The sequence below is a fragment of the Oxyura jamaicensis genome, chromosome Z, assembly GCF_011077185.1.
Source record: "Oxyura jamaicensis isolate SHBP4307 breed ruddy duck chromosome Z, BPBGC_Ojam_1.0, whole genome shotgun sequence".
NCBI lineage: Eukaryota > Metazoa > Chordata > Aves > Anseriformes > Anatidae > Oxyura > Oxyura jamaicensis.
In genome coordinates, this window is record NC_048926.1 from 15,286,135 (window position 1) to 15,310,669 (window position 24,535).

Sequence of the window (24,535 nt, forward strand, 5' to 3'; positions counted from 1 at the left end):
TTTTGCTGCAAATAATTTAAAAATGAAAGTAACCTGTTAAAGGAAGTACAAATATTTTGTACTTCCGGAGGTACCATTTTTCTTGTAGCAATTATTTTCTCAAGTGGTTGCCAGTTCAGGCAACTCTAACACAAGACGGAGCCTTTTTCCGATTCCCCAGCTCAAACCAACGCAGCTCAGCAGCGGCTGGCTTGGACACAACGCTGGGGCTCTGCCTGTGCTCACACCGTGACTAGGGCCTTGCACACAGGGCGAGGAGCGCCCGTGCAGCCCCGTGTTACGTTGTGCCTGCCGGGTTTTTTAATTTGTTTTATTTCCCAGGCTGGACCCTCGACATCTATAAAATGCTTCAGCCCGTGTCCAAGTCCTTCAAATGCAGGCTGGCAGCCTCTTGTGAGGAGGAAAGCAGTACCACGAAGAGTACCGAAGCTTCCACCTCCTGGGGGTGCCTCTCACACACCGGGGGCTGTCAGCCGGGCCGGGCCGGCACACAGCCCACGCCGCCCCTCCTGTCGCCGAGGTGAAGCCGTCACCCGACGGAGGGACCGGACAGAGCCTGCCCGTCCCCCCGGTGCCAGCGGGGTGCAGCGGGAACAGCCCCTGCCCGCCCCGAGGCCCGGAGCTGTCCAAGGTTTGCACAGCCCGGGGCCGCCCGAGGGAGGCGGGTAAATGGCGGGCCGCCTGACGGGAGAAAATGGCGGGCGCGCTGAGGCGGGCAGCGGGGGTGGCCCTGTCCCCTCTCAGGCCGCCTCTCCCTGCCGGTCGAGCCGCCGAGAAGCTGCGGCTGAGGGGAACCTGGTCCCTGCTGGGGCTGCGGGAGGAGCCGAGCGGCGGAAAGGGGTTGTTCCTGCCGGGGAAGCGAGCTGCCATCAGGCAGGGTGCGCGGCGGGGTCTGCGGTGAGGGCGTGCTTTGGTGGAGGGGCCGGCACCACGGGTGACGAACAGCAGCATGTGTCACGGGAAATTTGTTGTTTCAGGGCTTTCCCCTTTCAGGTCTTGCCCCTTTCAGGATGTAGGCTGGTGTTGAAACTGGTTCCTGAGGTGCAGATTTCCTAAAATCAGAGGTGTCTGTGTGTTAGAGCATGTTTAGATTGCCCTCCCCTCCAGTGGTAAGAAGGAAAAAACAGTAAAATGTAAAAGAATAATAATTTTCAGGGCGAGAAATGAGTGTGTGTATGTAAAGTAATAATAATAATTATAATAAAGTAAATTAAAAGCAAGATTAGACTTCTATTGCAAAGTGTCCTGAGCTAAATACACAACCGTGTTTTGTCAGTCCCTATTACACCTCTGCTACTAACATTACCAGAGAGAAGGAAGAATAGGTTTGTGGTTTTTTTTTTTCTCCTCGCTATTTTTGTAAAGCATTTTTTCTTACTCTGGATAACTTCTTTCCAAATGTTTTCTCAGGTCTAGAATAGTTCCACAGGCTGAGCAATCCTATTGCTGTAAGTGAGAGAGAATAATTTTAATTCAATTGATATCTCCTTTCTAATCTGTGGTATCGTATACTACAAATATACCTGAATGTGCTCATTTTTGTTTTTCTTACAGTTACTTCTTGGGGGTTCTTTTGAGACTGTTGTTTTAAAAATTGCAAGTTCTGGGGTGTTTTTAAAAACATTCTCTGGTTGAGAGGTCCTTAGCTTTGTCTTATGAAAATACTCCAAGTGATATTGTAAATTAATACAGCTGATCTCCACACAGGTTCTGCACTACTTCAAGTACAAATAATTTTTGTAACATATTTTGATACAGTAATTCTGTTTTGAAGGCAAAAAAAAGAAGCACCAGAAAATAACTGGTTCACAGTGTAGCAGCATTACCATTAACTCATAAAGTAGCACTTGGCTGAAAAGAATTTGCTCTGCCTCCTGTAGGTTGAACTTCTCAGGAGTGGGTCTCACTTCTCTGTGTAGTGGGTGCATTGCAAGTTCCCACCCTGTGAGGTACAGGGCACTGACCTGAGCAAATGCTGCATTGTGTCAGCTGTGGTGCTTTGTTTATGGGAAGCATTAATGACAGATGGCTGTAAGATATATGTTCAAAATGTGCTCTTTGGCGTGGATTTGGATTTTTTTGTTTGTTTGCTTGCTGTTATTGTAGACAAAGTTACACCAGGGTGGGGAAGGTAACAAAAGAGAACACATGAACCTGAGCCATACTGACAAGCAATGGGCTTAGCTCCTCGCTGCTGGAAACACACAACTTTTGCATGAGTAGTCCTGGCCCCAAGCACTATTCCAGAGCCCCAGGAATTGGAAATGCTTGCTTCTCTTCCTAATTTTTACAGTGAGGCAGGCAAGAAACTCCATCCTTTGAAACTCTTGGCTGGCAATGGCAAAATCTCCGTGCTGGCTCCTCTGTGTGTTTGGGAAAAGCTAGTCCTTTGTGTGTAGGGTAGCACTGTTGCTTTAGGATGCTAAATGCAGATGGCTTTTCTTTTCCGCCCTTTTTTTTTCCTTGTACTTTATTATGGTTACACAAGACAAATAACTCTGCAAGCAGGCAGTAGTGGAACTGAAAATACTGTCCAGCTCCTGACTTTCTTTCCTGAAGCATAAAACCAAAGACTTCTCTCCGCAGCAGGGAAGGTATTGAGAAAGGTAACTTTGAAATAGACATCTTTGAATCTCTTGCTATGCTTGAAATATGAGAGGACTCTCTGAGGTGGGAAGCATGGGATAATAGTCACTTTATTATGTTGATAACATAAATACATACTTGTGTACTTGGTACCCTTAAAAATTAATTGAAAAACGCTAATCTGTTTTAAGAAATTATACATTCCAGATAACATCTGAGGACATTTCACTGCTTCCAGAAGTCATTCATAATCTGAGCCTCTCTTTCCTTGTGGTTGTGAATTGGTATTTTAAGCTGCAGAGAGAGTTAGAGATTATACCTATCTAGATCTCTGCAATAAAATAACTGCAAGTATGCCTGTGCTAGAGATAAATCTTGTTAATGCTGCATGGAGACAGATCTGCTCAGAGAGGATTAGGGGGATACATTTTCTACTGGTTGTCGTGACAACCTTTAAATCCATGCAGCTGTACAGCGGTGTGCTAATCGGTGCAGTTTAATCCAGTTTCCAAATTAGATCATCAATACTGAGCTGCTAGATAACAGCTGGTTTAAATGTGCTTCATTACTTTCCAGCGTAATGTCCGGAGTCAAAGCAATGCACATTCAGTCTTCTAGGAAAGACACAGAGTTAAGCCATGGGGCAATTTGTTGCTGTAGTAGAAGTATCTGACTTGGCTTAGCATCCCAAACTCAGGATCTGACAGAGGTTTCTAATAAATAATTGTTCTAAGGTACAATGTCGTTTATAATTTAGCAAGCGGATGAATAGTTCAAGGACTCTTTAATCCCTCCTTAAGATAAACCAGTTATTTCACTGTGCAACAATAAGAGGCGATGCTATCACAAATTTTAAAACATTTGTTGCAAAATGAGAAAGTATTTAATCTGGAAGGAAGTGAAAAAATGTGAGTGTTGCCTGCAAAGCAGTTAGAATGTGCTTGGAAACTGAGCTGCCATTAAAGCATTCAGAACTACTCCTCGTTTGGACTGATTCTCAGTTGCATATGCCTCTTTTCTAATTTTGAAGTTATTACATTATTACTGCCACAGTTTTTCCAATAGTTCACTGTGATGTACTTGTGAACTTCAGTGTCTGTGACAGCTTTCACAAAGTCAAGGTGCCCAGGTGCAGTTTTATTTGCAGGGTGGCTTCTTAGAGACACTGCATTTATGTAAAATGACAACCCTTTCCTCCAACATAGGGCCATATATAGTGCTGTTTTCTGTACAGCATAGTTGAAATAATGTTTTTTTCTGAATCCAGCAGGAAGTTAATGCTCTGGTGTTTATCCTATCACCCCACCTCCCAACAAAGAGTCTCTCCCCAGCTTTCCTGTACATCCCTTTAGGCTTTCCTGTACACCCCGTTAGGTACTGGGAGGCTGCTGTAAGGTCTCCCTGGAGCCTTCTCCAGGCTGAACAACCCCAGCTCACTCAGCCTGTCTTCACAGGAGAGGTGCTCTAGCCTCATGGCCCTTCTCTGTGCTCTAGGTGGGGTCTCACAAGAACAGAGCAGAGGGGAGAATCACCTCTTTTGCCCTGGTGGCCAAAATGCTTTTGATGCAGCCTCAAACCCCCGAGGATCTCCACCAGACATAACTGCAACCCTTTGAGGGCGTATCATCTTTCTGCTCTTTTGCAAGTCAGAAAACATAAGGTTATTGTTTATGTGTCAGTGTTGTTTCTACCCTTCTGGATGATGGTAGGCTGCTAAATGTCACAGCAGACCTGGAGGTCTGAATTTATAATTACAGGTCATTTTTATTGTAACATATTTGGAAATTACTATTCCTTAGGCAACTATTTATCACCCAGTTACAGATGAGCTTCTCTTGGAGCACAGTATTAGTTGATGATTTAGGTAATTTCAGTATTTCAAAAGTGCTTGCTTTCTTTGTGTATTTGTGTGTACAAACACATTTTTCTTCTTTATAATTTGTATTTGACATTTGGAAATATACTGAGACATACACTAGTGGCAATGATTGCCCCACCACAACTTAGAGCACAGAGGCAAGTGGTGGGTATGAAGTAAAGAAAAGCACGGATCAGAGCTTTTTCTTAAACTCTAGATGTAGGTGCTGCAGGGATGATCAGCCACACCATGTGTCCTGCTGCACGTGTGTCTCTCCATGGAGTGGAGAGTGCCCAGGACAGATGGTAAAGCAGCGACAAGTTTACCAACAGCTGCTCTCCCATCCTTAAGGACTGTGTTATCATATTTATCACTGGAGTTGTATTTAGGCAGGTGTCATCCAGAGGCCGGGGATGCACACGGAGAGCTCCCCTTAGGCTGGCACATTTGTGATGTTTTGAAAAACCCTCGGATTCTAGCAGGAACAGATTTAAAAGAAAATCAAAGGACAGCATTTCAGAAGCAGCACTAATAAGTGTCTGCTCTTCTATGGTATATAAATGACTGTTTTTTATCTTAATTCGAAGTGTAATCAGCTCCATATGGTGGAGGTTTCTCTTTAAAGCAGTTTAGTTGTAATTAATGCTGACAGATTCTTGCATCAGTAAGGAAGATTTTTCAAAAGTATTTTATTTCAAGGCCTTCTTGCTTAGTTTTCTTTGATTCCCCCTTCCTTCCCTCCATGTTCTCTTCTGTCCCAGATCCCTTTTGGCTGGTTGATGCTGCTTGAAACAGCTGAGGTCTTGCTAAGTGGAAAAAAAGAGCTGCAGATTCCCCATCACAATCAAAGAGCTGGAGCATCAGTAAGAGCCGGGCTTGGCTTGTGTCCCAGATGCAGCTTATATCATCCATCCTCTTTGGTGTTCTTGGTCTCTGGTGACCCAGGATTTGATGACCTCCTGAAGACGTGTTTGGCAGAAAAATGAAAGGTCTGGAGTTCAAACCTACCCCTACACTTCACATGAAAAGCACAGTCACCAAGTGGTATGTGCTGAATACACATGGGAACGTGGATTGGAGTTAGCAAAACTTTCCAGTCTCTGAGGTCAAAAGAGACACATGGTGACTGAGATTTAATTCTTACTAAATATCACATTTTCTCATCTGGGTATCTTGCATAGAGCTATTCCCATAAGCCTGATGCTGAGAGACCTTTTTTTTGACTTTTCTTCATGTGAGAGGGTGATAGTCTGGTACATACATGGTATCCAAAAAATGCCATACAGGATGACTGCATTGCAATGGGTGAATTGTTGTCCTGTCCCATCTCCACAGCAACTTGCTTTAATTGTGTTTATGGTTTTCAAGGCATGCCTGTGGGATAGCTGTGTATTTAGTGTTCTACCATGAGATGAAAAGGCTTTGCCTTCTTCAGGGCTTACCACGGGGTTCCAAACACATGCTGCCAAAGTCTAAGCAGGTGCTCCAGTAACAGAGCTACCTCACAGTAGTTCTTTCAATTTGTTTTTTGTTGGTTTTGTTCTACTTAAAAGCAAATTAAAGTTGATTTTGTCCTGATGATGAATAACTTCTCTAAGGAAAAGGAATTGTTTTTGTCAGCTCCATCTATAAGACATCTGAAGCTTCATTTGCAAAGAAGCGCCTGTCTCAGGACATTGCCTCTTCCACTATTCGCAGGGAAAAATATTGCTGTCAATGAAAGCTAAAAGAGGAGCAAGTGCATCATTAACTCACAACGAGAATGTTGCTTCCTTGATAGACGTGTTGTTTCAGAAATTGCTTCCTTCAAAGGTGTCCTGGTTTCAGTTAGGACAGTTATTTTTCCTCCTAGTAGCTGGTAGGGTGCTATGTTTTGGATTAGGATGAGAGGAGTGCTGATAACATGCTGATGTTTTCATTGTTGCAGAGCAGTGCTTACACCAAGTCAAGGACTTTTCAGCTCCTCGCTCTGTCCTGCCAGTGGGCAGGCTGGGGGTGCAGCAAGAGCTGGGAGGGGACAGACCCAGGACAGCTGACCCAAACTGGCCAGAGGGGTATTCCACACCGTCTGATGGCATGCTGAACAATATATAGGGGTGGCTGGCCGGGGTGGGGGGTCGGCTGCTTGGGGATAGGCTGGGCATCAGTCAGTGGGTGGTGAGCAATTGCATTGTGCATCGCTTGTTTCCTACACATTATTATCATTATTATTATTATTATTTTCCTGTCTTAATAAACTCTCTTTATCTCAACCCACAGGCTTCACATTCCCATTTCTCTCCCCCATCCCAGAAAGAGAGGGGGAAGGGGGAGTGATCAGCTGTGTGGTGCTTAGCTGCTGGCCGGGTAAAGCCACAACAAGAGGAAAGAATTTAAGGCTATAGTACAGGGAAAACAAATTGAGTGAGAGCCCCTGAAGTCAAACTTGTGTCCGACCTGTATAGCTTTTGTTTCACTGGTGCCTGTTACTGAGCCTGCATTTTTCTGACGTGTGTGTACACACACTGAAAGAGGCTTTCTTCTGTCCCTTTGCTGTTACCACTCAGGACACCTTAGAGACAAGCATGACTATCTGCAGATGTAAGGAGAAATGCTGAGAAAGGCAGAAGTACTTTTGGAGGAAGCACTCAGTGCCTGTGTCCATGCTTTGAAGGCTGTCAGACTCAGCGGCTGTCTTGATGTTGTGACTGGTAGTCGGTCTGCCTGCACACCATGCACACAGAATGGTTGGTATCTGACTGCTACAGCCTGAAAAAGAAAATCAATCCTTTGCTCATATCAGAGTCATTTTCTATTAGAGACCTGAGCTTCACCTGGTAAATACCGACACAACAATTAGTTGCAATACAGTTATGCGTACGTCTAAAACTTCAGTCCTGTATGAAGACTCCCTAACATTGGTAGCTTTTACACTGAGAGCTTACTTCTGGGTTTGCTCTCTGCTGGTCCTCTCAGCAGTAAGTACAACATTATGTTGTATGTATGGGATTTCAGTGCTTTGAGCATGGGACGTCTGCCAAGGCCTCCTGAATTTTAAATCTGATTTGTACTGATCCTGTTTGTAGGTAAATTTTATGTCTGCCAGCGTAGTTTTTCTATGTGTAAAATATGAGTGTATTGTGCTAATTTGGGGATTGATAAATATGTTTCAGTTCAGAATGGGTATGGAGATGCCCCAAGGGAGTCTGTTTTATCTGAATCTTGGAATACAACCACTAGGTGACCTGGAGAAACCGTTTGAGGAAGGATGAAAACATGCCTCTGTTTCCGTTATTTTTCTCTCTTCAATTGTTATTTCAGAAATTAGAATTAAAATCTAAGCTACTATGAAACAATAATTGAAATAAAACCTTCCTGGAACTGGAAATCTCATGGGCTGAAGGAAAAGAACTCAGCTTCATGGCCATGTTAGAAGTCCTGGCATAAAGGTTTTGAGTCTGTATTAATAATATTATAGGACTTCTTAAATTTAGGATTGTAACTGAAGAAGTTCAGAATTAGCAAATGTATTGCCAGGCCTCCTTTAATTGATGAAGAACCGTATGTTTATATTAAAAATGGAAAAAGTGAACAAATCCCATATTCATCAGAAATGAGACTCGATCCTCTGCATCTCGTCTATAATGTTTCAGGTCCGTTTCCCACAGCTTATTAAACTTTTTAGTCTTCTCTCTGTGTGCCTTGGGCACATGCTAACAACTCACTAAAGCCACAGGCTCAACCTGTTTACTTCTCCAGAGAAAACTTTACATGCCAACAGCAATTTGATGCCCTTTTTTTGTTTGTTTGTTTTGTTGTAATGGAAAAATACAAAAAGCACAAAGCTTTGAAGGAATGTCAGGAGCAGTAAGCAGAAACGTGGCATTGCCTAAAGTGAATAGTGGGCTAGGTCTATGTGCACATCAAATTGTTTTCAAGAGCAAGAGCTGAGCACAATGTGGAAGGAGATTTTGTCTTTTTGCTTTGTTTTTAATTTAACAGTGACTGGAAAGTATATATACATCTATTTCTGTATCATGTTAAAGCAAAATCTGGGAGCTCTGGAGAGTGCAAGGGGGCAGGATATGGGCCTGAGGCTGGCTTTGAGATGGGAGCAGGCTTTCAGAATAATGGTTCTCTGACTTTTGGTGTTCAGTACTGTTGTGGTCAGTGTGGTGAATGATGTGATTTTGCATTCTGAGAGGCTAGAGGTACTGCCAGGTTTAAAAAATGAGAAACAAAAATGGACATAATTATTTCTGGAGCCAGTAAATGGTGATGGGAAACTGTTTATGCCAGGCCCATGACTGAGAGGTTCTGAGAACCATCTCTTTGCATTTCTGTTGAGCTCTATGTGTTGTCATCAGATCAAGTGGTGTGACTAGCTGAGTTTAAGAGCTAATTTTATGAGAGGATGCAAGAGACATGCATTTTATTTCCTTTTATCTGAGCTAGTGTTGTGGCACTGAGATATGCTGCTGCCGTGAAGAGCGAGAAAAGTAAATATTGTTGATGAAGGTTTAGTCAGAGACTAAGCTTTGGAGGAGCCAGAAGAATATGTTGATCTTCACATTGAGAAGTTTTGTGCCATCAGAAAAGGCAGTTCTGTCTCAAAGCGATGTTGACTGTTCACGTGTGATGTGTTACCAGTCAAAATTAAACACCATGTTATGTCTACCCTGAGCAGAAATGCTTCCAACACATCCCCTTCAAAGTTCAGGCATCTGTAAAGTGCTGCCAAGCACTGATTGTGACTTTGTCCTTCTTCACCACAATTTTTTTTTGATAATCCAGGTGGCAGAAGGGTAAGAACTGCCGTCATGCCCAGGGCTGGTGTGTCCATCAGGTGAGGCCCTGCCCTGGCCCGGGCCCAGGCCGCAGTCCTGACCAGCACCAGGCCAAGCCACAGGGCCCAACGTGAGGGGTGAGAGGTGGCCTCCTGGGCTGCCAGCTGCCCCGCCATCGGGCTTCGGGGTCATGCTGAGCATTTCTCATCCTGTTTTGTCTGGCTGGCCTTGCCTCGCCAGCCGGCTGGGTTTGTGGAGGCTGAACAGACTGTTCTCTCCTATCTCTTGTTTATGTTTCCCTCCATTTGCAAAGCAGTTTTAGAAAGCCTAACGGGTTTGTTTAACTTCATATGTTTTAATGAGGGGTCATTCGAACTGCAGGCAACGCTCTGAGTGCTGCCTTTAGTATTAGGGGAAAGTATCATTATAAATTTAAGGTCTGCTTTTTTTCCTCGGTATGTTTTCCTGTGAGCATGTAATTCCATGCACACTTCATTTAAACAGCAGTTTCATTCCTAAGTGCCTTGACAAAAATCCCATCCCATTGATTTAATTTACTTCCTAGTTTAATTATGATAAATTGCCGAAGCAATTACCACCATGAAAATAGTAGATTCTTATAATGTTCTGACGTTGTACATTTTCTTTTCCTTTTTTTAAAAGTAGTTATTAGCAGCTAGTTCCACTAGTTTGTCTGTTGTTGTTCCCAATTCCCCCCCCTCCCCTTACAGTGTAAAATGAAACTAAAGGGTTTTTTTCCACTTTCATTGAGTTGCACTACTCTCAAGCAGCTGACTTTTTTCTGTGTTGATAGAAGGTTGCTCTGAAGGGGCAGAGCATTAAGCAAATCCAGGACAGTGGGCAGTCAATGAAATGCTAGAGGCGTTATATTATCGCCTATATAAAAACGGATTGCTCTCTCAGAATTTCAGTGAAATAGGGATAGTTTATGAATTCTTTGGCATCTATATGATTGTGCCTCCACTGTCAGATTCATTTCTGGATTCTTACCTGCAATTTTCCTGCCAATTTCTGCAGGGAGGAAATTGAAGTAAGGTAAGGAATTGGAGAATAGAATTTTTCCTAAATCTGGTATTTTGGATTGTGCGTTGTGAATGGTGGTTTTGAATCTGTAAATATCAGGTAAGAGTCTGCGTTGGGGGAATGGTTGTTTGCAGGGAACAATATGGTTTAAAGCTGTTCTAAAATTAGTTATGTTCTACTTTGCATGTCTTGTTTGTTTATCAATGACTCTCTGCTCCCTGAAACCACAGAGTATAATTTGTATCTGTGTAATACCACAGAGTTGGAATTATTCCTAATTTTTATTTTTGCAAGCTTGTCAAAATCTGGTCCCCAAACTTGAATGTAGAATGTGTTTTTCTTTGTTTGTTTTTAATGTTAATGAGTATCATCTTTTGTAACTTTTAGAGATGTTTTATAGTCCTCTGTGTGGTAAATTTTATGGTTTTTGTATGGCAGTTCAAATGCCACACGATATTATATGTAGCAATTCCAGAAATCTTTGGAACAACAATTTCTGTGCCAGTACATTTAATTTTAATTAGAAAAAAATGGTTTCCTAATTGGAAAAGTAAAAAAAAAAAAAAAAAAAAAAAAAAAAAAAGTGGAAAGAACTGTTTTCCTAATGCTGCTGACTACTCAGATTTGTGCTACTTTTTCTTATGGGACCAAGTTTACACAAGTCTTTGGTTTGACAAATATAATAATAATCTGTATTCCAACACAGATCTGCTGCAAATCTCAATAAGGTTAGCTAAATAAATTAAATATAATGTATAATGTTAATGTTGTCTCATTCAAGTCAAGAAAGCTTTTGCTGTTGACACGTATTATGAAAGGCAGGACAGTTTTAGGAATTGGGGATGTAGCAACTTTTTTGCATGTCTCTGGCAGTGGATCGGCGGTGAGCTGTGAATTGCTTGGGCATCTGAGGTGTTCCCCTGCTGCACCTTCCCAGTCAGAGGGGTTTTAGTCTGTGCCTGCCCGTAGACCTCTGCTGTCCTGGCAGCAGGACAGGGCAGGACAGGTGTTGGGTACAGGATCCTCTGCCCACACTGCTGCATTTGGAAATGTTGCTTTGAGAGACATGTTATACACTTCTCAGGACTCCAAAACCAGGCAAACTTAAAAGCAAAACCAAAACTAAACTAAAGCTTATTTTAGCAGGTTGCAGGGATGCACATCTAAGCATTTGGTTGCAACACTGCAACAAGTTTGCAAAAGAATAAAATGTAGAGCCCTGCTCCATCTTGTTTGGATTAAAGTCCCTTGCTTAGGATCCTTAATGTGCGTCACAGCAGAAAGAACAGTTCACTTGGCAGGATGTTCTTAGGATGCTGCTGGCTGTAACAAGGCTGTTTCCTGAAGATCCCAGTTTCAAAAATGCCCATGCTGATTTCACTTCTAATTTCACTTCAGTGCAGGGCATTCACTACCGGGCAACATCTCTTTGATACTGAGAGGCTAGCACCTTAAACCTGTAAGGTGTCAGGTAAGATCAAATCAGTTCCTGCTAATCTTCTTGCTGGGTCGTGAATGCTTACCATGCACTAAGCAGTTTTCAGAAGTTAGCTGCAACTTCGGCATGGTAGAGTCTAGTGAGCTTGTGGCTGTGCCCCCTCATGGCTGTGCTACTGCAGGGTTCAAGGGGGGCATACAGAAGGCAATAGATTAGATAAAAATTAGATAAAAAGTACAAATATGTCTCTTCCTATGTAGATTTTTTTTCTCACCAAATGTTCTGAAAGTTGTCAGTACTGCTGTCTCTTGGAGACCTTTGAAACTGGCAAGGACAGAGCAGTGGCAAAGGTGCTTTCAGGGGACCTCCTTCAGCACTGATAAAACTGAGCAGACAGTCTTCATGGCAGTGACACATTTCTCCTTGACATCTGCCACTGCTACATGAGTACTGTGTGTGTACATCTACACCTTCCTTTAGTCACGTTCTGTGATATAATTACTGCAACACAGTGGCTTGTTAATGCTGATTCAGTGTCTCAGACTTTACTCTGAAAAACTGGAAATGTCAGACAGTACAGAATTTGTCTTTCCACATAGCTCCTTGGAAAATAAGAGCCACTGCTTATCCTCTGCCCAGATTCATTTAAAATTCGCTTTCTGCATAGTTTTACTAATAAGTACTTTTGGGGAGTGCATATATAACAATGAAACTAAACTTGATGATTTTAAAAGAGGTAATGAGTTTTTGTAGTTGTTAGGGCCTATCTAATATGTACCTGGTGAATAGAGAAACAAAACTGTTGTAGACAATATAAAACAGAGCATTCTCTATTTTCATCCATATGGAAATGCATTCTGTGTTCCTCTTTCCTGCAAGTAGCTGCAGTACCGCTTCATTGCAGGCCATCCGCTTAGCAGTGTATATCTGCATAAAAATACCACAATTTTCTTGCAGTGAGACTGCTTTCTTCTGTGATTTCAATGGCACACAAAGAATTGTTTGCTTCTTACTGCTGTTTGCCATAGCTTTCTTTTTCCAGAGAATTCATTTTCTTCACTGCAAGCATATGAGTCAAATTCATTTTTAGTGATGTAATTGAAGTAGATTTAAATTTTGTACCGCTGTTTAAAAGGCTGATAAAGACTTTTGTTGCATTTGTTGCCTCAGAGAACATGTTGGAAGCTGTTTTTATCTTGGAAGAACATTTCCATGACCAATTTACATTCTACCTCAGGGAAGGAAGTGAAAGAGACCGTCCAGGTTAAATTTTATTTCAAAATACAGTCAGACTTCAAATTAATTCCTCCCATGTATTTAAAGGGCATGGGAAATCAATGGGTTCTACTAATAAATTCCTTTTTTGTCTTTGTTTTTAATGCAAGTTTATTTGCAACTCAAAGATTAATTAATTCTGTCTCTAGCTGTTTATCATGCAATGCAGCAAAAGGATAAAAGGGATTTTTTCGCTGTGTTTTAGCTTCTACTTCACAAGCCTTTATATATTCACTTAGTAGTGTTCTTGTTGCGCTGACCATGGTGCATTTATTCTCGTTTCGGCAGCAGCCAAGCACCAGCTCCACAGGGACCGGGGGGGCACCTCCCAGCCTGGGGGCTCCGTGCCCCCAATCTTCCTTGCTGTCCTGCTCAAGGAGGTGGAAAGGTGAGTCAGTGCTGCCTGTGATGGGGCAGGTGGACATCCCTCAGCTGCCTGTGTGGATATTACAGGGCACAGGGTCTGTCTGATGCTCCCCTTAGTGAGACAGAGCGTCTGTGCTTTTCTTTAAGGGTCTGTCCCATAAGGAGCATGGCATCAACCCAAAGATGAGGTTTTCAGCCTTTCTGAGGAGCCTGGGGGGCACTCAGTCAAGCAGAAGGTAACTACAACATGTGGGGGAATGAGGAGAGCAGGGGAGGAGGTTCCTCTGTTGGAGAGAGGCTGGCTGCAGAGGTTGCAGGGACCTGCAGATGTATCTCTGCCTGCAGGATTGGGTATGTCTGTGGAAACAGATGGTTATAAAGCAATTGTGTAACAAATGCTTATGTTGTCCTTAAACTGGCTTATTTCATAAAATGAATCCTCACGTGAACCAAAAAGAGAAGATTGTTCTGTTCCATTTTCATCAACACAGCTTTTCCTTCTTCCCAGTGGGAAATAAAAATAGGATCCTGTCTTCAGCTGCTCTTTTACTGAAATGCTGACTGTCCTCTGATGGACACGTTCCCCCAGGTGGCGCGTTAGCCTCCATTCTCAGGGCTGTGAACCCCTCGAGGAGGCTTTGCCCGCTGTGGTGTTTTCACAGCTCATTTCTGCTCATTTGTGACAAGGGCCAGAGAGGCTGGATTTGCTGCTGAGGCACTCCATGTCTCTCACACTGGGTGGTCTGAATCCTTCTGGCCAGTCCGGGGGACTCAGCACCATGTGTGGGCACCCTTGCTCTGGCTGTACGGGCAGTGTTAGTCTGAGATCAGGTTTTGGTAGTGGTAACTGAAGGAGTAAATAAAATTGCAAAGTCTCTTCCAACTTGTTCTGGCGGTGAGCTGCTGTGTCTGAGGGAAAGTACAGCTTTGTTGTACTTTCTGTCCCTACCTTGGCTTTTTTTTGCTTTAGACAAAGGTGTTCCAATGTGTCTGTACCTGCTACAGTAATGCCAGATCAGAGCACAGCAACGTCAGCAAAACGAGATTTCACCACGCTGTTTTTTGGCTGGAACATCGAGTGATGCCCTGGCTCCCACGTCTGTAGCACAGGCAGCTAGTGGCTCCGCATGCCTCCAGCCCTTCATACCCTGCTTTGGGCACGCAGGGCTTGGGCTGGTTAAACTTATAAACAGGTTGCAAAGTGCTTTGTCTTCTCCTCTTTGTCACAATTATAGGGGAAGGTGTGGGTGGAGTCACTGTGTGCCTAGGTGTTTTTGTTTTATTATTTTCACAGCAGGATTTCTGATCTGCTTGGCTTAGCATCAACACATGGAACAGACAGGCCCTTTGTTGAGGCAAGGGAGTCAGCTGCAGGACAAGCATTTATCATCTCTTCTGCTTCCTCTGTCAGTGCTGTGGCCATCAAGCTGGATTTTTCATGGAAGTCATTGAATATGCTTGTGTTCTGTTTCATCAATTAATCTGCAACAGGAAAAATAATAGTCCTTGTTCTTCAATTTTGTTGTTAGCCTTCCCTTTCACTTTGCCATCTTGAAGGCATTTTTGTGTCTGGTGCCCCTAAGACATGCAGAGATAAGACATGCAGATTGCTTTGCCTTGGCTCTGGTGCTGTGCTGGCGCAGCCTGCCAAGGTGGCTGGGAGTTGCCCCGTGTCTGCAGGTTGTGTCAGCACTGCCGGGCTGGAGGAGCTGGGGGTGCCTGCTCGATATGTGCTGCTTCAGACTGCTGGAGGATCTGCTTAAAAGTAGTCGCTCATATTGTGGTACCTCAGTGCTTTGTCACAACCTAAACCACGCTAAAAGAGGTAATGGAGTGCTGTGCCTCACTGCAATGCATGCTATGGTCATTGTCTTAAAATGTTGGGGCATTTATCTTGCATTAAAGAAATAGTCTTTCAATTAAGTGAAAAAGTAAATAAAGCTTATGTACATTCTGCAGTAAATATTTATATTTTATGCTGCCTTGGCCTGGGCTTCTGTGTGTGGTAATCTTCCATGAGTGGAAAAATGTCGTGCTTTAGGTAAGGGTGTTTGTAAGGTTAAAAGATATGTTGTTGTTCGTGTCTATTTTAACAATAATTGGCAAGCTGAATGCTTCGCGAAAAAACAGCAGTTATTCGAGTATGCACTGAAATTAGTGGCATGTGGATCTGGACAGAAAGAGAGCTGTTTCTGGAGGCTGTCCACAGTCAATGTTGAGCACTGTTAGCATTTCTTCCTGCCTCAGCTGGGACTGTACAAATCCAAGTTTAGTCTGTAGCTGTGCTATGTTGTGTGTTCTGAATCATTTTTTGCTACTCACGCAGCTCTGAGGTGTGTATTTTATATAGTCACTCTGTTTGCTGGTGTTCACAGAAATAACACTGAGGGTGCTGCTTATTCAAATCCCCCAAAAATGTGCTTAGGACAAACCTTGAACAAACACTGATTTCCTTTGGCTATAACAGCCCTGGGCTGAACCAATATTACTTGAGCAAAAGTACAGAAGTGGAGCTGCAGCTTTCCCCGTGTAAGTGAACACACTGTGTGGCTGCACAGGAGAGCTTTTGTGTTGTGTTTGGTCTGTGACACAGGTCTTGTCAACCGTCCTGCGGGGCTCTCTCATCTTTTATGAAAGGTAGGTCTTCTGAACCTGTGAGTGTATTAGATTGCTGGTATTTTCTTGCAATAACTGAACTTTCAAAGCTACAGTAAAAGAGAAGGATCCGTATTATCTTACCAATGACTTAAAAAAGCCCTGCTACTTTAAATTCAGTTCAGTTCCAGAGCTGGCTTGCAGTATATAGAACATACTAAGGAGATGAGCTGTTCTTCAGGGAAAGTCAAACAAATCGAGCTAGTCCCCTGCCCTAAGGACATACCTCCACAATCTCTCTCTCCTCAGAGCAGTAAGCAGAGGGGATGAAAAGGGAGCTCTAGTGAATGTATTACAATCTTTACTGGCATCCTCATATAAAAATCAAACTGTTGCTCTCAGGACTCAAGCAATAGGAGACCATACTATGTGACTTCTTTCACATTCATTGAAATATTAGCTACAGGTGTTTAAGTATATAAATCTGATTTCTTATTGCTTTTCCAAAAGAGAGGTGTGGTAAAAAAGAGCAAGTTGCAAAGCACGGTGCTGGTAGCTCTGTTCTAGCTGCTGGTACTCTTCCACATGTTCCATTCAAAGCTCCTTAAAAGCAGGTCGCTTTTATTTGCCTGCCAGGGTAGGACTTCAGGATCCAAAGTCTGTATCTCCACTGATCTCTTTGTTGTTGTTGTTGTTTTGTTGTTTTGTTTTATCCTTTTCCCTTTCATTCTAAATTTCCTCAGGTCTGTGAGGCAGGATTTATAGTAAGTCTTCAGCTGAAGTCTGAGGGCATTTAGCACTTCTAAGAACAGGACCAGAACATCAGTACCTGGAAATTTTTGAATAACAAGGTCAAACAAGTAGTGTTGGGACATGTCTTAAAGGCTTGATAAGTCTTATTCACTACAGCTTGTGTTGCTTTTGGTAGTGTGTTGTTCAGTTTGTTTGTTTTCTTTTTGCTAGTTCAATTTGTTTTTTAAAGTAATGAATAATTTGGGCAGATACATAATGAGGTTTTACAGCCATACTGGAGACAAAAAAAGTTAAATTATTGTCCTTAATTGTATTTGAATGACTTCTGATTTCCTAGTTTATTTCTCCTCTCCTGGAACTACTGTTTCCTTTTACAGACAGTGCCCTTTTCTATGGTGTCAGGGTGGATTTTACTGGTTTAGGTTGCAGGAAGGAACCTAGGCCAGAAATAGATGGTATATATTCTGCCAACTCCAGGAATACTGAAATAGCTCATCTTAAAAGACGGGGGAAACCTAGCCAGTTGGCTACGTGCCAGGAGATTGCCAGGCTGACAGTGGGACGCCTGGAAAGGAGATCGATGGTAGGCAGTGCTCTAAAATGGAGCACGTTGGGCCCCGGTAAGAATTTGGCAGGGGCAAGTTCTGGAAGAGCCATGTGCTAATGCCTTAATGCAGTTTGTCCTTCTCTTAACACCCCATCTCACAGGGTCCTGGCATTCCCTCGAGGTGTTTCTGCCACTCTGGTACTGAACTTTCACGTAGCCCATGCTGGCTGCCTTCTCTTTGCCCTTGCTAAATGTATTTGGGAGGGGTTGTATGGGCCTGTTTGAAGGAAATCCTTCTTGAGCACTCAGCCCTTTCCATACAGCAGGTTAACTGCAAGGGGCCTGATGACTTTTGCAGAACATGGTCTTTAGTGGTGTGACTTCTAATGCTGAATAGGCTGACACTCGTGAGACTCAGATATCCAGAGCATCCTTTTCCAGACTCTAAAATTTCAGTCACTGTGGTTGACTAGTTGTTTCCAAAAGCCTTGCTTTGACAGAGTGCTGTCCACCATTACAACTGTGAAATGTTGTTGAGGTTCATCATTTTTGTTACCTAAAATACACTTAAAATTGTGAAATGAAACTGATTAAAGCAGAATAAACAGCTATAGGCCAGAATTCAGGTGATCCTACAAGAAGCTGTCCTTTCCCCAAATGGAAAAGGAGGAAAAATACGTACTGCAAGTTTTGGGTTTCAGTGTTTGTTTCTTTTTTGGTTTTGCTAGGGAGTCCTCCACACAGGTGTTTCTTCTCTGGTGCCAAATAACGAAGTCAGGGGCCATCTGTGGTGCAACAGGAGGCTGGGCGGATGGGAGAACCCCAACGGCTCTGTTCAGTTTCCTCTGTCTCTGCTTTACTAACGTTTTCAGGCTTTGGCCCATAGTGGTTGCATACATACAGCGTTCGTCAGGGTTTAGACTCTACTTAGATCTAGAGAATACAACATCAAGATATTGGAATGCTTTGCCTGGTCCCCAGATCTAATTGATTACGTATTATTACTTTGCACGTTTGTTGTCAGCCACGAAAATGGCCTTCTCCCTTGCAGCTGCCTGATATGTAACCTTCAAACAGGGGTTAAATCATTGAAAAAGAGTAAGAACAGTCCAAATGCACATCACAAAACACAAACTTCGTGCTCTGCTGCAGTTGCGAGCTCTGCCAGGGGTAAGCGTGTTGTGGGGCCAGGCAGGCAGAAAGCAGCATCCCATGCCTCAGGGAGGAGAGGGGCAGGGGTGTGGAGCCCTCCGGTGCTCTGAAGGCGAGGAGCAGCGTGGAGGCTCTGTCCGTGGAGCTGGAGCACCGGGAGGTGAGGGGACACGAGGGGACACGCCACAGCCACGTGTGTGCGTTTCAGGGGGGAGAGCTAGGAGCAGAGACACCCTTTACAGTCTTTGCTGCAGAGTGCTGCTTAACAAGTGCAGGCAAATGCTTTTGTGTCACTCTGGTTCCCATTTAATGACAAATGTTGTCAGCTTCCTTTTCCTTCACCCTTCATTGGTGCCTTCAGCCTCTCCTCCTCCTGTCGGGGTTTGGAGACCAGCTCTACCTGGCGCTGTCGCAGATCCTCTTTCATGGTGGTGCTGTAGGTGACTGCCTTCCCTGTGCTCCACACGTGGAACTGCTGGTGCAATGCTCTCCCCTGAGCCCAGCCAATCCATGTACGATGGCAGAGGGGGGTCTCCCATGCCCATCGGTCATGTTATGCTGCAGGCTGGGGGCAGGAGAGGCGAGCTTCACCACCGCTGGCAGTACTGCAGAGCCGTCAGGCCCAGCTCCCCACCCCAAAAGGACGCGCTTGCATGACTAGCGCTTGCTGATCAACTCCTATTTTCCAAGGGTAAAGGAGGAAAAAATGCTATACTGACTTAAAGATAGGTGGTGGGTTGTGTATTTGGGGTAAGGACATCTTTACGTGTGCTGCCAAACAAATTGAGTTAAACTGGTAAAATGATGCACGGTGTGCTGTCGCTCAGCGAAGTGCATGGCTGTTATGTAAAGGTTTTAATGACTTTCTTCATCTGTCTGCTTAGGAACACCATGCGTCTGGCAAAAATATGAGAAGGCTCAAGGCGTTAAGGAAAGCTCATCTAAATAAAGGCGGGTTAAAGTGACATTGCAGTTACCTAATCCTGTATTGTCCTGCCATGTGACTCCGGCGATACAGAGGCGCAGCGTTTCTTTTGCCTGGTGCACAGATTATGCTTTTCCTGTCATCTTCCAAGATCAGTTGCTTCGTTAAACCAGCGATGGGAAGGAAACAGAGGAGCAACAGACTATTTACAGCAAAGCTTCGAGGCAGTCATTTCCAAGGCACGGTGACAAGCTCGCAGGCTGAAGAATGAATCAAACTAAAACCCTGCATTCAGCTTTTGGACTGGTACCAGAGTCAAGAGCTATGCTCTTAAGGTCAGCTATTCAAAATGAACTGGAAGCATCTGGGTTTATTCAGGGCAGTTAATCAGCTATTTGTTTGACCTTTTTCTGTCAAGTTAGTTTTCAAAGCAGAGAGCTAAAGCCTGAAAATTTGTGTCAAATATTTTGCATTTGTGTCAAAGGTACTATACAGAACGTGAGCAACTCGCCACTCTTGTGCATAAAGCTTTCTGTTTTAACTGCAAAGCCTCTTTTACCTTGTAGATGAAGATCCTGACACGGTAAATCTGTTAGTGGGAGATGGACATAAATAGCTTCAAGTTTTGTCCCCAGTTTTGGACAAAATTGCAAGATGTAAATACAGCAGATTTGTTTTCAAGGTAATTTCCAGACTAATCTTTGGACTTCTGATAAGCTGATTTTTTTTTTTTTTCCCCTGTTTGTCACCGTGTCCATTACATGTGGAATTGTATATTCATGAGAATTATTTCACTTCATTAAACTGCTTATTGAGGCGTTTTGTTAAATGGGGAAGTGATCACCCTACAGACTATGACAACAGGATATGTGAATGGAGGAGGTCTTGGAAAGCACCGCTATGCCAGGTGGAATCGTGAGGACAGCGGAGAGGACTACGGACACGAGGAGTGCTGTGGAGGAGACGAAGAGGGCAGGCAGCAGAGGCTGACCCCGTTTGAGAAACTAATGCAGGATATGTCCCAGAATGAAAAAGTGGTGAAAGAATTAACCTTGGGAAAGAGAATTGGCTTCTATCGAGTCAGAGGAGAAATAGGAAGTGGGAATTTCTCACAGGTGAAACTTGGAATTCATTCCCTGACCAAAGGTAGGCACTGCTGCGTGGGTCGTGGCTTCTGTGCGCCCTAGTTCTGTGTACACAGATGGACTTTTTGGGAAAAAGGTGCTGTCTGAGCCTTAAGGACACATACAGGTTGTACGTGCCTTTTTTGTTGCGTGACTCTGTAAGCAGGCACACAGGTCAATGCTTAGCTTGGAGTAGCCTTTATCCATGGCAAGCAGCCAGAAACATTTTCATAAGTGGCAAAGTTCATCTGTGCACTTGGAGTTATCCTCACGGTGCTGCACCCCCCTTCCTGCAAACACTGCCTGCTGTCAGCTCTGCCCCGGCTCAGGGGCTGCACACAGCCCCACTTAGCAAGGCTTCCTTTGTTCCACAGCAAACTTAGCATGGCTGAGGCTTGTACTCGATAACAGTAGTTTTGGTGAGAAGTGTTACGCTGTTTTTGCTGACTCGTGCAGGCAGTGCATTCATACAGGATGCTGGGACAAGGCATATAGGTGTGAGCTGGGCAGACGCAGAAGAACAAGCTTTGGTACAGCCAAACATGGGTGGAAGGCTGTGTTGAATTGCCAGTTATTTTTCTTCTAAGTACAGAAATTCACTGCATAAGCTGCTTCTAGGGGGAGCTAGAAAAGCTAGGTAGCTGCAGTAAACATTTCAGTTACAGATATAACTCAGAACTTGTCTTCACCTGCCCTGTTTATTCTGCTGTCTCTGACAATAGTAGAAACTGTTCTTGTTTTCCCTTAGTTTTCCCTGTGTACATTAATACCTTCTGTCCTGTCTTTCCTTTCCAATTTAACTGATTCTCATTCCTGCATCACCTTAAACACCTTAAAGCTGAGAGAACTAGACATTCCCCAAAGCCCTCATTCCTTGTTATCAGTTGATATTTTTGTTGATCACCTCCTTCAGCCCAGATGCAGAGGTCGGGAAGCTCACGTTTAGCCCAGTTACGATGCTATTGCTGCACTGGGAGCAAAGTGGACAATTGGTGGTATTTTTTCCCCCAAATTTAAGCCTGCCTAAGGCTAAGGGTTGGTTTACCTAGATGTGGCTTTTTTGTTTGCTTTCAGGGAGGCATCACTGTTGTACTTGGCGCATAGCGAGTTGTGTTGTTTATGCTCAGTGATTTTTTTCCTTCCTGAGAAAACTGTTTTGTGCTTGCTGCTGATGGAAATGCTTCTCCTGCACCGCGCACAGGAGGAACACGGATGGAAAGCTAAATTGGAGCTGGATAAACCTTTTACCTGTTGAACTTAGGTTGTGTTAGAATGTGTATAGGGCTGACTGGAAATTTCTGGACTTCAGAGTAAGATTGCGCAAACTAAATACCAAAACTGAAGACTTTTTTTTCTTTTTTTCTCCCTTGAGAAGCTTGTTTTTCACCAGAAATCTCTAAAATTATTTTTCTTTTGTTTGTTAATAGCTTTTTGGGCTATAATATTCACTGGGTAAGGAGTTAACTTTTTGATACTAAGTTTGCAATGCTCCTGAGGAAGAAGGGATGATGGGGAAATATCCTTCTGGCTCATCTCTGCCTGCGAGCTCATCCATCCACAAAGAATACACTGTGGGAATGGGAGAACAGGAACATGTGTGCATGCACACACCTGTGCACAGGCATGCACACACACACCCTTCGGAAGAGATGCACACTGTTGTGTTGTTAACGAGCTGATGTGTCTGCACAGTGCTAATGAGTACAAGTCTTTTTCTTGGCTGAGATGTAAATTAAACAGGCTTCATTATTAACACTGCTGCTTGGGTTCCTGTGGTAGGGAAAGGCATGCATATCTTGTGGGGGGACGTTCAGGTGTTCAGAGGTTGTTGTAGTGGTAGGTTCTAAGCATCTTCCTCCTCCTGAAATTTCATCCTATATTGAGAAAGGAAACCATTTTTTCTTTACTAAGATCAGCTTTCGCAACGAGTAATTACATGTGTGCTGTTCTGTAGTCCGCAAGTTCTGTTCCAGCAGGACACCTGGAAAATTTTCCAAGAGGGAAAAAACTGCAGGATTGTACTTGATGAAGAACCTTGTTTCTCTCACAAGGGTTGCCTTGATTGCTTAGCAGATGCAGGAAAATCTTCTTTCATTGGGTTTTTCGGGAGTGTTGCCCATGTTATTAACCTGAATTTTGGCAGGGATTTTCTCCAGATGCTTGTTCAGTTGCTTGCATAGGACAATTAGGTTCCTAATCACTCTGTGAGCTTTATTTCATGTGTCTGAGAGCGCAGCTGAATGTATACAATTGAGAACACCCCAAACTTGCAGCTGTTAAAAAGTTCATCTGCTGTGAAGCAGCAATGGCAAGGGCAGGACTGACCAGTCACCTACTGTGTTTTTAAGCTGTTTCAGGTCAGTTCTGTTTCTGTTTCCTTTTGCCAGCATAGCACACACCACTTCTTCCTAAAATAATTTCTCAGCCTTCTTTTAATTTTTCTTGTTCACTGAAATTTCAGATAGGTCTTTTCAAAACCTCAAGATACCCTGCATATGAGCAATCAAGATCTTTTGCTAGTTAATTTCAGTATTTTGGTAAATAAATTACCTACTGAAAATGTCCTTCTGTTTGAAATGCTACCATGTATGTGTAATAGAGGATTTGTAAACCAAGTTTGTTTGTTGTTGTTGTTTGTTTTTTTTTTTTCTTGTTTGTTTTTGAGGCAGTTTAAGAAGGAAAATAAGGGGGTTTTTTGTTTGTTTGTTTGTTTTTTAACAATCAGGCCATCTGGTTTCTTAAACATCATGCATACACAAACGCAATGATGTAGATTTAAATGAGCTTGGTCCTGATACATGGTGGTGTAAGAACAGGATCTGGCCCTTTGATTCTAAAACTTTTTTGTTTTCCTTATAAACACTTTGCAGGAAAACAGACTAGGAGGAATTTTAAATTACAACAGAAGGAAAGGGAAGGAATTTCTTGTACAAGTTTATTTGCCTGTTTAAAGCCCAAATGCAACCAAATTTTATGAATCAAGACGTAACGGTGCAATTATTTGGTTAAGATTCTGAGAACTGTTATCACTACAGATGTAGTTGTGCAGATGTTACCTGCTGTGAGCTAATGCTCTTTCCTCTCAGTCTAGCTGGTCAACATGCTACCAGCGTGACGAGGGTTTTACAGTCTTTCACCCCTAGGTCCCAGCAGCCAGAGCTCTGCCAGGATCAGTGCCGGGGGCTGTTCCCACTCAGCAGCTGCGTTCCCTCCCGATGCGCCTCGCCACCACCAGCACCACGCGGGAGCACGGTGCAATCTTTCCTAACTGGCGCTCGCTAGGCAGCATGAAACGGGTTAGAGCAGCAAGGCGGGGAAGCAGGCCCCGTGTTCAGTCCAGAGTCAAGGGATGATTCAGCACCCTTCAGGAGAACCTCATTTGTTACATTATCTGCATGCTTTAGTAGGGGGATCAATTTATGTGTTTGTTACTAAGAAATGTAAATGTACCAAATGTGGAGTTTTTTTAACCTGTACAGCGATAAATACTAGAAGTGTTACTGACTTGTATGTATGCTGAAACACTAAATTTGAGTTTAAAATCTTTATAATATTAAGTAAAAAAATCTTGAATATCTTTATACCCTTTGTAAACATGTTATGGCCTTGTCACTCTTCTCTTAAAGCAATAAGTAAGCAACACAGATTATTTTATTTGCCCCTGTGTGCTAGAAAGCAAGGTGAAGTTTTTTTCTAAAAGATTTGATAAGAATTATTAATCTAAATCTGTGAATGGTTGGCCAGAAGTGCTTCTTTCCAAGAACAAACAGTTGTTTTACCTGCCATGGACCAGTTTAATGGTCCAGTTTAATTTTGCTGTCTTGATAAGTCACACAAAGGCACTGTAAACCTATCCTAGCCAGCCTAATCCTTCAGGTACCAGCTGTGTTCACAAAAGGCATGGCCCACCAGTTTAAGACAGAAATGTAAGGGCAATTCTGATCGATCTGTTGGAGCTTCCCTGTTGGTACAGTGCAGCTGTGTATGTACATGAGTGTTTCGTGACACCTGGCTTCACTGCAGATATGCTTTGGAAAAACACAGAACTTAACCATTCGCTGTCTTACAGGATCCCTGCAACTTATGCTACTTCACTGTTTTATTTC

At 43.4% G+C, this 24,535-nt stretch overlaps 1 protein-coding gene and 1 long non-coding RNA gene across 6 annotated transcripts in view; one reads left to right on the forward strand and one right to left on the reverse strand.

The window, feature by feature from the left end:
* The first annotated feature begins 429 nt into the window (after positions 1-429).
* Positions 430-24,535, forward strand: part of NIM1K (NIM1 serine/threonine protein kinase) — a 29,190-nt gene continuing 5,084 nt past the window's right edge. Inside the window, exons 1-2 of one of the 5 annotated variants that reach the window (XM_035310853.1) lie at positions 430-665; positions 19,265-20,451. In XM_035310853.1, coding sequence (XP_035166744.1) covers positions 20,160-20,451 — 292 coding nt within the window. In that variant the 5' untranslated portion in view covers positions 430-665; positions 19,265-20,159. Of the gene's footprint in view, positions 666-9,689; positions 10,267-13,047; positions 13,356-19,264; positions 20,452-24,535 lie in introns of those variants that run through there. The other 4 variants (XM_035310852.1, XM_035310855.1, XM_035310854.1 and 1 more) reach the window with 4 other exon arrangements.
* LOC118156691 lies at positions 4,770-22,790 on the reverse strand. The gene is made up of 3 exons (XR_004746386.1): positions 22,085-22,790; positions 20,730-20,732; positions 4,770-4,779 (listed from the first exon to the last, which is right to left on the reverse strand). It is a non-coding gene; the product is annotated as an uncharacterized LOC118156691 (long non-coding RNA).